This window comes from Sycon ciliatum, chromosome 8 (assembly GCF_964019385.1).
Source record: "Sycon ciliatum chromosome 8, ocSycCili1.1, whole genome shotgun sequence".
Classification (NCBI taxonomy): domain Eukaryota; kingdom Metazoa; phylum Porifera; class Calcarea; order Leucosolenida; family Sycettidae; genus Sycon; species Sycon ciliatum.
Window position 1 is genome coordinate 12,026,195 of NC_088650.1, and position 19,385 is coordinate 12,045,579.

General features: G+C 45.9%; 1 protein-coding gene across 1 annotated transcript; it reads right to left on the reverse strand.

Moving 5' to 3' along the window:
* Nucleotides 1–344: 344 nt before the first annotated feature.
* On the reverse strand, nt 345–6,400 carry LOC135823000 (uncharacterized). Its single transcript, XM_065335834.1, has 3 exons — nt 5,383–6,400; nt 4,275–4,392; nt 345–1,664 (listed from the first exon to the last, which is right to left on the reverse strand). The coding sequence occupies exons 1-3, from the start codon at nt 6,225–6,227 to the stop codon at nt 1,533–1,535; spliced, it is 1,095 nt and encodes a 364-aa protein (XP_065191906.1). The 5' UTR covers nt 6,228–6,400; the 3' UTR covers nt 345–1,532.
* Nucleotides 6,401–19,385: the final 12,985 nt, after the last annotated feature.

Consider the following 19,385-nt stretch of genomic DNA (forward strand, 5'->3'; position numbering starts at 1 on the left):
AGACACTTGCACGAATGACACTGGTGCGAACTACAATGTGTACCATTAGTAGGCATTACATCGGAGACCTACGCCTACGCCTACGGGTCGGTGCTACATGTAGCATGACTTGTACAGCCTGTACAAGTCATTGCAGTCCGGTATCCTGTACTTGCTAGGCATAATGTGGATAATGCCGGCAGAAAATTGGCAGAATTAGGTACTTTTTCTGGTAAGTTTCATGCTTGTTTATGTTATATGTTTATATGTTAGTCGATATCGTGTAATTAGGCAAATTTGCCTTTTTGTTCTTCGACTCTAAATAAATAAACAAAAAAACAAAAACAAAAAAATGTTTGGTATGTGGATAAAGAAATGGAGCAGAATTCGAGGAATTGCCCGCCATAAGGTTTGTATGGTTCTGCCAATTTCACTGCTTTTCGAGCAGAATCTGCCACCTTTTCGAGCATTATCCGCCAATGCCTAGTACTTGCGTAAGAAGAGGCAAAGGAGCAACAAGATTAATAATAGTTGCTTGCCAACCAGGTACTGCATTGCCGGTAGTCGGGAGTGGATTTGAAGTATGTTTTCAGATCCATGGTAATCCATGAAGACGATCCATTATAAATTTATAATGCTGAGGAAAACAATGCTGCATCTTCCCTATACGCGGACTGAAAGTCTTGCCAAGATTGCGATTGCATGGAGGAAAGTGTTTTTGATGAATTAAAATACTACTTAGACAGATAAGAAGAAACATCAATAATTCAATATGATACGCATTCATGATTGCAGTATTGTGTTATGCAATGCGTAAAGAAAAAGCACGCCACTGAAACCTTGTCGCAAATTACAAAACCAATAATCTTCAATTGGGCACCTTTTAGAGATGACTGTATTGCCACGATGCACTAACGAAGATACAGGTACAATGTACATGTACATGTACGTGTACGGGTACTGCATTAGTTAGTCGTACCCAAGCCATTTGGATGCATCTCCCTGATACGGATAACACTAAAAATGCCAATAGCACTTTGAAGTGATGAGCCCATATCTATTCCTTGGTGTTGGAGTGCATGCAGCCATGCTCTAGAGTGCATGGCACTCCTTGTTTGAGTTCATGGCCGTGATAGCTGGTGGCAGGAATATGACTTTCCTGAACTCACTGGGAAGCTGTAGTCATGGCTTGTAGATGCACGGGTTGGCAGAGATAGATGACCGATATTGTTTCCCTTCCTAGCAACCCATTAACAGCTCAGTTTTGCTCAATGTTGGCTTGCTGCTGATCCCGTGGCGCGATGCCTTGCTTCGGATGATGCTTAGCGGATTGTCAACGTGCTCTAAGAATCCTGACGTGATTGTATTATCCTAAAGCACAGTGAGTGGCCGAGTGGGCCAAGTTTCGCTCTTGAGGCGAAATGACTGAAGGCTGAAGACGCATCCAAGGTACACCAACAAAGGTCTTAGTCACACTGGTTTACAGACGCTGAAACGGTGCCTTTTCGAAAATCAGTTTTACTAAAACGCGTAACGCCACACGCACTTCACTGTCATCCCGTTTTCTCATGTGTCCGGAAGCAACCAGAATGGCCTACCACAGGCACTTGCGCTTGAAGTTTGTTTTTCAGCTCCCGCCGGCGGTTGGTGAACCAATTTTCAAGCTGAACCTTGTCCATGCCAACCTGTGCAGACCATCAAAGTAACATATGCAAGGAAAAAGGTCAATCATCGACAGACATGGCCATGTACATTTACGAAATGCACATCTAACCGCTCACTGGAGCGTCTGCAGTGCAATAGAAGGCAGACACCGCACTATACACTATTTGCACTATTTCTGATAGACAGGATACAAATCATCACTCACGTGGACTGTGACACTGGAATTGGGCCGGGTTACCGCAATGTCGCGTATAAAAGCAGGTCCTTACGTGGATTACAGAGCACAGTTCTCGAGTTACTACGGAGGATTAGCAAGACGAAATTCGCGTTCGCGTTCGCAAACATTTTTCAGTGGATTGCGAACTTTCGCATTTTTCGTTCGGAAAAGTAGTCGGAACACGAATCGCGGATTCGTGTCAGGGCAGTCATAAATTTACCACGCTCTACTGTCTGTACACAATGTACGTCGTGTCAACGTCATGCATGTGCGAATTCTGTTGGCTAATCCCTAAACGCGAATTCCGTCACTGAGTTCGACTTTCCTTGGAGTGCGAACGCGAACGCAAATTTCGTCTTGCTAATCCTCCGCACTTTCACATGTACATGTACATGTATATACTTCAGTAATATTTACGTCTTGTTGCAAGAGTCAGTATAAAATAGGTGATTTATTTCTTTTTCGAGTCGTTCAACATTCTACCTTCTCTGATGAGGTCTCCAATGACCGAAACAGCTGTCAAAAGGAATTTAAAAATATTTTCACGTACTCCGAACCTCTTGTTGCTGTTGTGGGGAATGAACGTGGTCGGCCGCAGAGCGAAAATGTGGTGGTGGTGAAGTGGACGCAGAATGTTCAAGTACCGAGTGCTGCTGCTTACTCTCTTCTTACATGCACACTCTAAAGTCGTTCACGATCGTGCTGTACTGAAGTGTGTTTGGCCTATGTACACGGTTGTGTATCTCGTCTATGGCAAATGGCCATCAAGTTTCTAAACCTCTACTTTGAAGTAGTACTCTACAAGTGAGTTTCACCATATCAATCTGCCAGAGATGAGGCACACATGTACATGTACATGGCATAAAACTATGTTCTCGATGGTGGTTTAATTAATGACCCCATTGGGGCAGTGAAGCGCCCTCAAAAAGTGGTCGATCACGATATTTGCATGTTGGCATTTGACACCAGTGGAGAGCACGGTATGAATACATGGCATGTATTACAGTCAACTTCGCCAATAACGACATTCGGCGGGGCATCAGAAAAGTGTCCTTATTCGCGAAGTGTCCTTATAACCGAAGTCCCATTTGAATGTATGTGAACCCATATTTTGTATGGTATGACATGCATATCAAAATCAAGCTCTTTTCTTGCTCTATGTCAATGTGTACTTTATTTTCATATTGCAGTTGAAAGGAACTAAAAATTCAATATGCAAGGGAAATCAATTGAAAAATATGCCTTTTTGAGCCATCTACAGGGCCAGAGACATGTACATGTAGGATGATTACTGTACAATCATGTACAACTACGTGTACATTGTATACACAATCTGCGGACAGAACTGTTTCGTCCTTTGTGGACTCGTCAGCGCAGCGCAGAGGAGATGAGGCCGAACCTGATAGCAATGGGAATAAAAATTTCCAATCAGGCCCGAACGTACCTTGCCAGAGTGCACAAACTGACAAGTCAGTGCATAAAGCAAACAGCAAAGGCACTACCCCACGCAAGAGTGCTCAACTGCTACAAGACCAGGAGCGAAATACTCAATCTGCGGACAGAATAGTTTCGTCCTTTGTGGACTCGTCAGCGCAGCACAGAGGAAATGAGGCCGAACCTGATAGCAATGGAAATAAAATTTTCCAATCAGGCCCGAACGTACCTTGCCAGAGTGCTCAAACTGACAAGTCAGTGAGCTCTGTACATTGTATACATAGGTGTGCTGGTAAATCCAACAATTTTGAAGCCAACATAAAAAAGGAAGAACCCCCCCCCCCTTGGCTGCATTTTCTTGCATGTGTGCCTTTATAATAATAATATCCATCACCATAGGTTCTGGTACTTCTGCATGACAGGTGCATGTACTTGACTGACAGGTACTTGAAATAGCTGTCAAAAGCCCAGAAAGTCGTTATTCAAGCAGTGAATATGACCTCGGGGCACTAAAAGCATGTCGCTATACGCGAATTGTCGTTATTCAGATAGTCGTTATATCCGAAGTTAAATGTATACAGTTAGATGGGACTTTGCTCTGGGCATAGAAATTCGGTCGTTATTCGCGAATTGTCGTTATATCCGCAGTCGTTATTAGCGAAGTTGACTGTATTGTTTTGTCTTCGATGAGCACTTTGAGCAGCATAGTGTCAAGACTATCATGCTGCATCAATACAGCGTCAGCAGCGCCATTCCTATGCTATCGACGAGCAGTGTCTACCGATGTTATCTGCAGCTGGAGTTGCAAGTCTATCTATTCAGCCCATCAAAAACTGAATGAATAACACTTATCGGGAAGAATGCAAACATGGCGGATACTCGTAAGTGTATCGTCTTCCGTAAATTTCATTTGGCAGAATTATACTCATGAAATGAGAAGAAGTAACGAAACAAAAATACACAAAATGCAATGGCTCACCTGCGCCAGTAAGTGAGACTTCTCGACGATGTTTGGGTAGATGTTCCAGGAGAAGAACGCTGAGAGGATTCTGGTGCATGCTTGGCATTGGAAGTAGGGGCCTGTACGGATGGTGTCCCTGTGGTGGCCAGGACATGAAAGCAAAAACAGGTCACACATTGGACATTGTCTTGCGCCTTGATCCTATGAGGGTGTTGGTGATCCTACGATGCGGAAAGCTCAGTCTATCTGAGTGTAATGCGAACTACTAAGACAAAAACAACACAAAGAGCCATCCTAGTTCTTTTTGTCAAGTGAGATTAAAGTTGGCAGGAAAAGCGCGAGCGCCCAGGTAGGGAGCGACAAACACTCCCCAAGTCCTTGTTAGTGTAAATGTAAGGAATTACTTTCATTCGTAAACTAAACGGGCAGAACTGCCCAATGAGAAGGCAATTTATTAGTTAAGGTGATTGTGAATAGATATTCTTGCGAAGGTAAAATAAACTGTGCATCCTGGGGTGAGCGCTAATTATCACCGCTTTCCGAGTTTAGTCTGGGGAAACTTAGGCCTAAGAACCGCGCAGTAGTCAGAAAGAGGAATTCGACGCCAAAGACTTGCAGGATCCTCTCTGACACACACACACACACACACACACGCGCGCACACATGCACCTAACCTAGTTCCTAAAGCTGTACATTGGTCTCCGTATCGCCTCTTGCCGTGATCTAGGTGATAGTAAGCACCTTCGAGCCAAAGGTGAGTTTGAGGGAAAAATTGTCACATGGATATTGTGGGCACAAGTTATGCGATCGAGTCCACCAACTAAACCAGATTTTGAACAGTCAGACGTGCACAATCTAACACAAACCTGACAGGGAGTACTGAGACACTCCACGGCATGAAAGTCAGCTGGAGCACTGCTCCATAGCGCTAACCAACGGCCTTCCAACTTGGAAGGTTCATGGATATTAGTGTTAATTCCAAAGAGGGGCATAACTTGTGCCAACAATTTCCACGTTACAAATGTTTTCCTTGGCTCACCAGCTGAGTTTGAGGGAGTTGAACTTTTCTCAATCTAAAACTCGGGTGAGAACTCAGTGAGGTACTGTTGTCCTATGATTAACTTACGAAGATCCATGCACTCTGCAAACCCCCCTCGACGGGCTCTGAGGGCTGGGAGCTGGCCGCCGAGTTGTTGAGACTGTGATTCGCTCCCGTGTTCGGCATCTGCCTGAGGTTTCCAAACATGTCCACCTGGCGAATGTATCCGCGTCCACCGGAAAGGAGACTGGTGGTGTTGTTTGTGGTGAACAAAGGACATTGGAGATTTGTAGGTTCGGCAAAGCGTCCTTTGTTCCCTTCTTCGAGGATGGCTGCTGAAATGGCAAGGAGATTCGCCCACCATCGGATGGCAAGTCCTGTAAGGAAGTTAACATGGCCGATCGGGACATTTTGCCCATGGTGGATGGAGTCGAGAGCTTACTTGCTTGAGGATACTGCGTTGGAGACGTCCTTTTCGAGTTCCAGCATGCATCGTTCCACACTGGAATATGTGGTAGGGAGGTGGAGATTGAACTGCGCAGATGACCCTGATCCGGGAGCGATGTGGTCAGATCCTGAAGGGAACAGGTATTTGCGGAAACCTCATCGTCCGGTTGGGAGGAACAGCTGTTTAAGGTTGGTAACAGGCCGTCATCGTTGAGGGAACCTGGAACAACGCTTGATGTCATTGTCCACAGATCATTGCAAACAGCCATATCCACAGGGGGTGGCGGTGGTGACATATGCCTGGGGACCTGGGGAACAAGCATGGGGGCAGAGTATCCCATGCGCACTGGGGACGACGTCCAACTAGATTCGGAGAGGTTCTCGCATCTCTCACTGACTGCATTGTATCTCGGTACTAAACTCATACTAGCTAGATTAACAGGATGACTTCTGTATACTTCCAATGTTTCAGATGAGCCTATCATTTGTTGTGTTATTTTCAGATGGAAGTCTGCCTGACGGAAAATTGGACTGAATATGTAATGTAATGCACAAACTATTTATAGGCGATGCCCGGAGACCTGCAGAAACACCCCTCGGAGTTACTCAAGCAGTCAAAACAATTGGCAACTTAATTCTTATCCCCATGTATCCCCATGTATCAGGTGGTTAGGTTCCTGGAGGACCCTAGCCATGATCCTATTGTCTCCACTAAGCCGATCATGCTACCACTGATGACAGTTGCTATGCCTTGCCCCGATGGCTAGCTACTGGATTACTGCCATATTGCTCCATGTACTAGAATGAGACTCAATTGTTTAATTAAGTTCGTTCATCATCCCAACCTACGTGTACATGTATGCCAAGCTTCTCCACGTCATGCGCGTAGGTTACATGTGTCACGCTGCTCTGAGGAATTTCATCATGTCAGTGCCTGTTTAGTCTGGGAATCTACTAGAACTGCAGACCGAAGTACCCCAGCTCATACTAATGAGTGATGGAAAATAGACAGGTAACGATATGGGGCGGTTTTCGATGTCATTGATGAGTCACTATGATGAACTATTAAACTCTGATTCATTCCGTGGGAACCTAATCTTGGTGTGGACCGGGCACAGGCACAACTAACCGGGGGTTGACGAAGTAGCACCCCATTTAGGTGAGCGGATAAGTATGGTGATTGTGATGGAGGTTTGTGGTGCTACACTGATGAAGAGTGTGGCTACTTAAGGGTTCAGGAAATGCCCCACAGTGGACAGTTCACGTCTTTGAAAGTGTCCTACTCAATTTCGGGCGTCGAATTTCGCCATCAGATAGAGAAGCCATGGTATTGTGACACAATCTCGCGGCTTCATTATCACCAATAGCAACGACGTCCTTTTCCAAGCACGAAGTACATGGTAACACGGGCATTGTACATACACGTACACGGACATGTACATATACATGTACGCAATGAAAACACCATTAATTTTGAGTTCATGGAGATGCTACGCGGTCAAGCTTCAACCTCTCTGAACCTACCCAAAGCTACATGTACATGACGATGTGTGGTTAAGGCCTGAATGCTAGTTCATTTCTGGCAGCAGACAGATGGAACATGCTCCCACCTGGATGGCGTCAAGCTAAGCCCATTTCTGCATTTGTCACAAGCACCAAGTCACTCCTAGGGTTCCCAAGTAAAAAGGCAACGCCTGTTGGGAACTCCCTAGTAAAATAATAAATGCTTCTACTACTACTATACTAGTAATGGAGATCTCTCCTACATGTAAATTGGACTAGCTAGTATGGGCATCCACTCCCTCCACACACACACGGGAACCCTTGACAGGCTATTATTAAGTTCTAAAGCTGTTTGATCTTTCCAACGCAGAGTAGCTTGTATTGCAGCAATCCTCCGACATTCTTAACTCCTTTTCCGGGCACTCTCTAGGACGAGAACAACTCAGCTGAGAATGTACATTTGATATACTACACCTTCAAGTTCACTGTCTCTGCCATGAACATTGTACATGTATCAATAATTATATTACGTCGAAGTATAGTATGGGTTAGTATGGGTGGTTTCAACGAATGTGAACGTACTCACGTTGTTTTCAACAACAACTTTGCGCCAAGGGAAAAAGCCAGTTGCTGGGTCCATCTCGTGCAGGACTAGTAGTACTACACATGCTGTACACACAACGTTGCATTATGTCACATGGCATTTTACAATGTACATGTACGTTACGATATTCAATACAGTCTTCGTGTAGGTGATACTAAAAGAATACTGCGCTGATTTCGATCACAGGAGGCCGGCTTTGGTGGTAACGTAGTACCCCCTCTCCCCCTCTCTCCCCCCCCCCCACACACACATCTCATTTATTTTACTCCGCTGGCTGATTACTTGCTTTCGTGGGTGCAGCGCTTCATACTGCCGGAAGCGTGTAGCAACTTCAATCCTGGACCAATGCCGTTTGCACCAGTCGTGAGTGGAAATATATAAGGCCCTTCAAGTTTCACGCATTTCAGCTACATGTATCATCAGACAGCAGCATTCACACCATAAGGCCCTTCATGTGCTGTGGAGGCCTTCTGGTAATTGTAATATATTCCTGCTGTAGTTGTACATCTTTTACAATGACTATTTACCTCAGATGGTTTTTCATTGTCTGCATCACGTTTTGTGGATTGAACTATAAAAGTGGCATAAATTGTACACATACAAATACACACATCACACACACGTACACACACACATACACACACACACACATACACGCACACACATACACACACACACACACACCTGGTACCGTGTATACGCCCGCCCCAAGAAAAGCACGCTAACCCACAGAGTTTTCCTTAATATAGCAACGAAAGCGGACAAGATCTGAATGAGACAGATCAAGACTAGGGCGAGATAACTGCCCAATCCACACACACACACACACACACACACGCACGCACGCAAACACACACACTGGCACCACCAACACTGGCAGACTCAGTGACGTTGACACTCGCAATATGGTGAGGAAAGCTTGAAATGTTTTCAACGATTTATTCTTGGCACCTTAATAATAATTATTATGAATTATGGTGCCAGGAATGAATCGTTGAAAACATTTCAAGCGGGCTTTCATCACTATTGGGAGTGTCAGCGTCACTGAGTCTGACAGTGTTGGTGGTGTCAGTGGATGCGTGCGTGTGTGTGTAGCTGCTCCACGACTACAGCCGGCATCCAGTGATCGAATTCAGTGCAGTATTTGTATCAGAACCTTTTCGAAGAGCAACCTGCCACGCCACAAGTGCAGTCAAGAGCGTCGCAAACCTATAGCAGACCAGGCTGGCAGCAATGCACCGTATGTCTTCGCTGGTTTCGCAGTCATGGCGGACTGGGAGTCCAAAAATGCAAAAAATGCCTGGATGTGCCCCCCATATGCAAGCACTTACTCCAGTGCACGGCCAAGTCACCTTCGTTGGACCATCGTGTGGCACCGGTCAGCAGCTCTTCCTACCTTGCTGCAAAGCCCACTTCAGCTCATGCGATCGATGTTGCAAGTCAACCCGAGGGTTCCAGCTGCATAACAGGCAAGTGGATTCAAGGAAGTCTAGGAGATCTCGCAAGGAGTAGGACGTTGATGCGAGACAACGCCGCAGCCCAAACCTCCATGTCTGTCGGCCCCTCACACGATCGGTACGAGGGGACAAGTAACTGGAAAGTTTAGGACAGGACACTCCGTCAGGTGTGTGTGTGTATGTGTGTGCATTACTAAATAAAAATACAGGGAGGATTGAATTAGCCCCCAATAACTTAAAACACTATTCACCACACGTCGGAAATGCCTTTATCAGCAGCGCACAACTCAGCATGCACTCATCATCCTCTGGTCCAGTATCACCTACATTGTTGTTTTGTTTTGTTTCGTTTTCTTTTTGTTTCACGTACATTGTAGGTTTTCGAGGGTAAATAACCCAAAGGCTTATTAACCACCACCACCACCACCACCACCACCACCACCACCACCACCACCACCACCACCACCACCACCACCACCACCACCACCACCACCACCACCACCACCACCACCACCACCACCACCACCACCACCACCACCACCACCACCACCCCCACCACCACCACCACCACCACCACCACCACCACCACCACCACCACCACCACCACCACCACCACCACCACCACCACCACCACCACCACCACCACCACCACCACCACCACCACCACCACCACCACCACCACCACCACCACCACCACCACCACCACCACCACCACCACCACCACCACCCTCACCACCACCACCACCACCACCACCACCACCACCACCACCACCACCACCACCACCACCACCACCACCACCACCACCACCACCACCACCACCACCACCACCACCACCACCACCACCACCACCACCACCACCACCACCACCACCACCACCACCACCACCACCACCACCACCACCACCACCACCACCACCACCACCACCACCACCACCACCGCCACCACCACCACCACCACCACCACCACCACCACCACCACCACCACCACCACCACCACCACCACCACCACCACCACCACCACCACCACCACCACCACCACCACCACCACCACCACCACCACCACAACCACCACCACCACCACCACCACCACCACCACCACCACCACCATCAACAACAACATCGTGGGAATATACTGTAGATTTGAAATGCTGTCGCAAATCCGGACATCACCCCAAAATTTATTTCAGTTACAAACGACACGATGACCATGAGCAGTTATTCCTAACTCCTAATCAAGAATTCCCCAAATTTCAGGGAAATAATACCCAGAAAATGGACACACTTTAGGCTATAATTATAAGACCACCTTGAAATTATGGTGAAAAAGGAGGACAAAATGTTACGAGTTATGACTAACTGTCCACCAACGTAACCAGATCTTATACAGTCAGCGAGTGCGACAAAATGGCACAAAACTGACAAAGGAGTACTGAGACATTCGGCGACCTGACACCTAGCTCCAACACTTCTCCAAGGCGCAAACCAACAACCTTCCAACTTGGAAGGCTCAGGTTCGGAAAGGTCCAAGAGGGGAAGGAAACCTTGAAAGTTTTTCGTTTAACTGGTATACTTCCATGCCTTCTCAGCAAGTGACATACCTCTACCTGTACATGCAAAACCAAATGAACAAGGACAATGGATAAAGTACAGTAGGGAGGTGATAGAAGCAGCGCAAGGAAGAAGAGATAAAATAACAACGAGGAATGTATGTCACATACATGTACATGTACATGTACTCATAGAACGAAATGAGAAAATGCACCCCACTTCACTCTTGTTAGGGTTCCCCACAGTTGTACCTTTTCCCGGAAACATGGATGCAGTGAATGGGACTTTCGATCTTTAACCGCTTTGCTGCTGGGATGCTGTACTCACCTCCCACCGATTTAGGAGCTGCACCTGTGCCTTAGATCTTTGCAGGGTGGTGGCGTTCGTACGGATTCTGAACAATAAGTCTACCTGAGTCTCAAGCGAACCGTGAAAAAAATGCTTCAGTGTTCTGTATTACCCCTCAAGTATCCGTCAGCTTCATCTCTTGGATGCTACTTGTACTTGTACATGTATCTTGTATCTGCGTACACCTACGCAGCCTAGACCTGTACATTATAATTGATTGAGAATTTCAAGTTGGTTGTTCCCACGTGGAACACACGCTTCTCGCCGAACCTGACACTTGGCTGACTGACATGTTCGGCAGGAAGCGTGAGAGCCACGCAGGAACAACACCCTGCATCACTAATACAGCCTAAGTCCCACTACAAAGTCTCAGTTAAGATTGAGAATTGCATGATTATTATTGTACATGGATGCAAAATCAGTGCAGAGATGGTGTTTGTTGACACTCGACAGCAATATTTTATCCATATATCTTTTAGTTTGGATGGCGGGTTGAACTCCCGTCAGCTCTCCTTCTGGAGGGTATTTCTGTTCCTCGGACTATGTCTAAGCCAATTTTTTTTGACAAATGAGTAGTGATAGCCTGAAGCCTGGGCTTGTTTTTCACCGGAGACATGAAAGAGCTGGAGCGCCGTCGTGCCGTGTTGGCACGTTCAACGTTCGTTCGCTGCGGACTAAAATCAAAAAACAACAGATTATTCAGGACTTTGATACCTACCGCCTGGACGTCCTCGGCCTGACTGAGACATGGATGGAAGGCAACGGTATCGATGTGTTGGACAATGGCCACACATTGTATCGTTCTGGAGGCACTTCGTCCAGAGCTGGAGTAGGAATTCTCGTCAATAAAAATATTGTAAGAAATATCGATTCGTACCAATTCTATTCGAACCGAGTAGTTTCGCTGCGGATACTGCTAACTGGAAGTCGTAACAGTAGAGGGGTATCAATCATCTGCTGCTACGCTCCTACCCTACAACGTTCCACAGCTAACCCTGTTGAGGCTGATGAATTTTATTCTTTGCTGAGCAAAGCTGTTGGAAATGTTAATCGTCGTGACGTCTTGTGGGTACTGGGTGACATGAATGCCAAGGTAGGCAGTTCGCCAGCTGGCTCATCGAACCCAGTAGGAATGTACTCAAAACACAGAATGAGTAATGACAATGGAAGCCGTCTAATTGAATTTTGTGAGATACACCACCTGCTACTAGCTAACACAATGTTCAAGCACCGCATGCAGCATCGTGCAACGTGGTTTGCTGATGGCTTGTGTCATAACGATGGGAATCAAGTCAGGAACATGATAGATTTTATCATGGTACGGAAATCGGACGTGTCAATTGTCACTAACGCGCGGTCATATGGAGGCTTCATAACCCGATCGGATCATCATCCAGTAATCGCGGATGTTCGACTTTCTTTCAAGAAGTCAAACAATGCTCCAAAAGCCAACCACCGATGCTTTGTAACATATAACCTGCCTTCTGCCGACACGCAGAAACAATATCAACGTATTCTGTCTGAGTCACTACCCGTCGTAGCGTCACCACCACCGTCATCGCAGGGAGAAATTGATACTCTATGGAACAGTTTTGTGTCGACTGTACATGGTGCCGCATGTACGTCTTTTGGTATTCAACCTCGGCATGCTAAGCCAACTCGGAGCACAAATCCAACTATAAAACAATTATCCCAAGACCAAAAAGATCTCCACATACGCATCCATGCTGAGCCAGATCCTGCCAGAAGAAAAGTTCTAAAAGAAGAGCGCAACAGTATTCAGCACAAAATCAGAAAAATACTGAGGCAGGATGGAGACGACTTCTGGCAAAGGCAGGCAGAAGCTACTGATGCTTTACGACCTGACCCACGCTCCTATTACAATGCAATCCGGAATCTGCGCCAAATGAAGTCGAACACCAACACTCCTCCTGTTCGGCTGGCAGACGATGATGGCAATATCATGACAAGCATTCAATGGAATCTCGACACATTTAGTAAATACTTCCAGTCAATATTTCATCGCCCTGACCTACCCTGTGATTTCCGTGGCTCGCAAGATATCAATGATGAGGAATTGCCGTTTACCACCCAAGAAGTCACTTCAGCAATCAGTAAACAAAAAAAAGGAGGCGCCGTGGGACCCGATGGAGTCAGTGCGGAAATGCTACGAGCTGCTAAGGACCTCCTCAGTCCTTGGCTAGCCTCTTTCTTCAATGCAATACAGAGTGTTGGTTATTGCCCTGACGATATGCGCAGTGGATTGGTAGTACCTGTATACAAACCAGGCAAGCCACTCGGAAAACCGAAAAGTTATCGCCCCATCATGTTACTCTCTGTAGTGAGAAAGGTGCTGACGTCAGTTATTACTAAACGTAGCACGGATGACATCACCGTTTATGTCTCTGAAACCCAGGCTGGATTTCGTCCAGGTCGCTCAACCGCTGATGGTGTATTTTACACAAGGTCGCTGTGTGAGCGGGCCTTGCTTGGCAACTGGACATATTCCGTCACCCTTCTAGATTTCTCTGGTGCTTTTGACACTATAATTCGCACCACAGCACTTGACAGGTTAGAGGAAGCAGATATCAGCACAACAACCATCAAGTCTCTACTTTCCAACACGACAGCCAGGATCAAGCTGAGTGGCTCCCTGAGTCCCCCTTTCCCAACTAACATCGGAGTGGTCCAGGGAGACCCGATGTCCCCTATTATGTTCATAACATATGCAGAAGGCACAATGCGCAAGATCAGGGAAAGATGCACAATTCGCTCACCAATGCCTGCTCCAACAACGCAGTACGCTGACGATACTACTCTGCATAACCGAAATGACGATGAGGCGAAGGCTCTTGTTGCTGAGTGTGAACCTATATTTAACGAAGACAACCTCAAGCTCAATACACAGAAAACTGAATATGTTGATGTTACAAGAAACAGCAACGAATGGAGATCAATCAAACTCCTGGGTTCTCTATTGGGCTCTGCAGAAGACGTGGACATGAGAATCTCAAAAGCAAACAGGGCGTTTGGTTCGATTTCTTGGAGACGGCATTCCTTTCAATCCCGACTGTGTATGTTTAACTGCCTCATAATGCCGATCCTTCTATACAATTGCGGATTGTGGACTCTGTCCAAATTGCTGAACGACAAACTGGACAAATGGCAACGGAGGAAGCTACGCGTACTGCTGCAGATTGTCTACCCGCAACGCATCACCAATAACAACTTATACACAGAAACAAAACAATCTCCAGTTAGTGCCACATGTCGGCGACGCAGGCTGCTGTGGTTTGGCCATGTGGTGCGAGAGGGTCCGGAATCCGCCTCGTTCCAAGCACTGGAGCTATCAATCAACACAAACGACATAAAAAAACCCCGTGGCCGTCCGCCATTGCGGTGGATAGATACGATTCGGCACGACCTGAAGGCAGCGGATCTCTCCGTGGAGAGCGCTCTCCAAGCTGCAGGAGATAGACTAACTTGGCTTGACACTGTTGACAGATGCGTCGACTCTGCTCCTGTCTAACAGGTTCAGGGAAGATGCGAGCTGTGTTTATTATTATTTATTATATCTTTTAAACGTAAGCTTCAGACTTGTGCCATATCAACTAAATTACGACTTTCTATTGGACCTTCCTGTACTCTTCTGTACACACTCACCCTCGAAATCACCATACACGCACGCACAGCCATGCCACGCAGCTCACTAGCAACATGTCCGATGATAATAAGTTATAATAACCCAATCCACCCACGTATAGGCATATGCGGATAATGCCGGCAGAAAAATTGGCAGAATTCGGTACTTTTTCTGGTAAGTGTCATGCATGTTTGGTATGTGGATAAAGAAATGGAGCAGAATTCGAGGAAGTGCCCGCCCGAAGGTTTGTATGGTTCTGCCAATTTCACTGCTTTTCGAGCAGAATCTGCCACACCTTTTCGAGCATTATCCCCTCTCTTTATTGCTTATTCTGTTTGGCTCACTCTACCCAGAAGGACCTGACCTCACTCCGCCTGTTTAAGATCCATGCCGCCCCTTATTTACTACGACATACATAGCTCATTATCCGCATGTCCTTTGCGTCTCTGTGTTTTTCACTGTTTTTATTTGACATTATCTTTCTTTACGGAGTTGTTGTTGCTGTTCCTTTTGCTACTCTTTCTTTTTCCCTCCCCTTATTTCTATTTATCGCCGTGGTTGGCAATCACCCACTCTCGTAACATTGGCCTGTGTTTCCGCCGAGTCTTGAGATGTTGTAATAAATAAATAATAAAAAATAAAAATTATCCGCCAATGCCTACCCACGTAGCCACCGGCCACCTTTGCGGGGATAACAGCTACAAGCGGAAAGTTTCAACTGCCTAGAGCATAATAATTATGGCCTACACTCTTTGAGTGTGAAATGATATACAGTCACCCTCATGAATAAACACCTCGGGTATAACAACAACTCGCCAATACCGACACAATCGTCAGACCAGTAATGAACATTTGACTGCATGCTTTCAACCTTACGAATAACGCTGACTCGCAAATACCACCGCTCTTCTGATGGAAGATCGAGGGACGATATTCGCAAGCTGGACTCTAGATCACAAAGTAATCGCAGTAATAGATGTACATGTACAAGATGAAGGAAAGGAAGCTTCACCTGGTTTTGTCAAGTGACGCGATGCCAGGCAAGATCATGGACAATGCTCATGCCATACACAATCACTGCTACTTAACCTGGGAGAGGACGTTTGGATGTGCGCCCTTGACCAGTCAATGGAACTCTGGAAAATAGTGTAGAACAACTGGTGCCGTGGTGGCAAGCGCAGGTATACTCTACGGCCGGCCGAGTCAACGGATTCCTGATCCAGCAGGGGACACACAGGCGGTTGGCTCGAGAGGGACCCATAATTATTCATGTACATGTACACAAAGTGTCTGAAGTCCTTGCTGCAAATAGTGCTCAACACCTCAAAATGGGCAGAGCGTACCACACGAAGTACATGTACATGGCTTGAAGTACCTATTAACTCGTTCCAAATGTCGAGGCGCCTTTTTCAGATCAGCAATGATCTGATACTGGTAACAAGAGCAAAAGCGTTTTGTGTTGTATGGTATTATTATATCATAATTATTATTTATTTGGAGGATTCTCCAAAGGCAAATGGTTGCTGATCGGAGGGGTGACACGTGAATTCACTCCAAACTTTCAATGTAGGATGGTTGGGGATGACGGCTACACCATAGCTCAGCTGGTGGAGCATTGCGGGCCTCAAGCGAGAGTCTCTGCTTAAAGTCCTGGTGTTGACAGGAAGTTTTTCTTCAGACTTTTCCCGTTTGCGTCTTTTCCTCAAATCAGCTAAAACAATTTTCATTAGCCTACTCAAGCTCAACGGATGAGGTACGAATTCCACTCGAAACACTTTGTTTGGAGTAGAGAGTGGTGCTTTCTTGCAGGTTTGCCGAGTGGAGGAATCAAATGGGCTTCTCGTGTGCCCCAGACGCAATCGTGGATCAGTCATACCAGTCGCCAGGGAGCTCTAAATTTCGGAGCAGCCATTTTCTTCAAAACTTACCGTCGATGTAGAAACATGTAGAAGTCCCTGTTGTTTCACAAGGGAAATCCCCACAGACATACCGGTAATGTCTCTTTAAACATCTCCTTGTAAATAAGTCAATCCTCTTCAGTTTGGAAGATTAGACGGTACTGGAGGTGGAAACAAGAAAAATCAATAGCTATCATTGGCAGTGGCAGCGGAGCTTGATCACGTAATAACTACAGTGAAAATGTCTATGGCTAAGTGTTTGCTTGTGTCTGTGTGGGTAAATTCCGCTCGCTACGGGTGGTGGCACACGGGGCACATTATAGTGCACGGATGTTGCAGCTGCTGCCGTTCATCGTATGCTCAATATCATATACCGACATTGTACGTTGATTGATTTCAAAGCCTAGGTACAAGTGCATGTATGTGCGAAAAACAAAGCCGCGTTCAACATCAATCCATCCTCCATGGAAAGATTCTATTTCTAGGGAATTGAGCATCCAGCTGTGCGTTCATTTGGATGGAAAACTATCAAAGGAACACTTTGAATAATACATCTGTAAAAATACATCAGATTCTAATATATACCTACAGTGAATGCACCACCCACTGTCACATGATTGTTACCGTCATACATGCACATGTACCCCCTCTACCCGTTAAGGCCTCTATTTCAGGTGATATGCAGCCATATTGTACTGAGTAGGATCAGTTAGCTCAGGTCAAATCTGCGCTTCAGGAATTTAGATGGGGTTCATTTACTGTCTCCCCCCCCCCCCTCCACTCGATCTACTTTCCTGACAATAGTTACATTGTGTACCTTGTGTGATATGGGAATGAGGCGTACATGTATATATCAGTTGTTTCTCTCATAGGGATGTCATTCCATCTTGTTAGGCAATGGAGTGACCTTCATGATCGACCGTACTCTGGTCCAGTGGTTCTGCAATTATCGCTTTGCACTCCTGAAATTCTCTTCCTGAGCCTTGGGCCAGTGTAGCCGCTCTATGTACATGTACCATACATGTGCGCCTATGAGCTTACTAAGAAAGCAATCGTTCGGTTTTGTTACTAGTACTAGCGCCCTTTATCAGGAGAGAAGAAAACGTCCAATTCGAAGGGGCGCGATGGAGGAGCTAAATGGAGTAATTGTCTCTGCAATGGTGAGTAAAGGCATTTCGGAGCTGGGGATGATGAACACAATAATTCCAATGCTGCCCTTGGCTTGCGTTTTTGTTCGAATCGAACCCCGTGTGTACATGTACACGTATTGCTTGTCGAACTCTCTTCTTCTGCCTCCCTAGCTGCTGCCGAAGCTGGCACTCCCCGTCATTAATTTTGTAGTCTTTAGTTCTTCAATATTATTATTTACCATGGCGACCCCCGTAAGCCCAAATAGCTGGCAGGGCAGGGTTGGGCCTTTTTCTTTTACTTCACAGGTGTAGCATTTTATCAGTCATTACGTATGATTTATAATGATGTGGCAGTACCAGGCGTGGGCCATCCCCTGGATTATCAAAATGGGCGCCTTATCATTTTTCTGTTGTTTTTACACTTCTTCGTGCTTTGTAATTAATTTAATTGACCAACAATTTTCTGTACAAAAAATAATTGCTTGTCGAACTACTTAGAACAGTGAGTATGGTATAATAATAACTGGGTGCTTGAACCGCAGGTGAATGCAGGCTTAGAAAAGAGTGTCACTTCGATATTCGGCTGACCGCGTACCCTTGGACCTTTCTCGAGGGTTACTTACATGTTCGTCATGTACATTGTACATGTGACTGTCAGAGACCTTGAATATACATTGTACATTGTACATGATTGTATACCCAATTCTGTACACGGGTACTATTATTTCTGTATATTTTATACATGAATCCATACATGTACATGTACATTGTACATCCTGTGCACACACCTTGTACGCACTCTCTCTAACGGTCTCTAGGCTACACTGCAATTGATAGACATGTACATTAGATCAAATTTTCGGGCAAGGCCCATCATCTATTTTATACATGTATATTTATTGCAACATCTCAAGACTCATGCACCGTGACTCAGCAGAGAAACCGGTCAATGTGAAGAGAGTGGGTGACAGCCAATCACGGCGATACAGATACATGTAAGTAGGGTTAATTAGTAAAGGAGGGGGAACGAAAGAGTGAATACTTTTCAGAACGAATGATAATATCACTGGCGTCCTTACATGGTCAAGGGCAGGGAGTCGTAAAATACCGTATTTTACGACTCCCTGGTCATGGTGGGTGCATGGCCACTCTCGCCTACACTATCACATTCTTCACCGATGACAAATGACAAAGTATGTACAGTCAACTTCGCCAATAACAACTGCGGATATAACGACAATTCGCGAATAATGACAGAACTTCCATGCCCAGAGCTAAGTCCCATCCAACTGTAATACATAATGAGACTTCGGGTATAACGACACTTTGTGAATAACGACACTTTTCTGATGCCCCAATCATATCCCCAATTCATTTCGCCAGGAACTTAACAATTTCATTCATCTTGGGCACCCTGTAAGAAGACCTTAGGGCCTGTTGGGAATGCCCAAGTAAAATAATAAAATACAATACAAAAAAATACAAAAATGCCCCGCCGAGTGTCGTTATAAT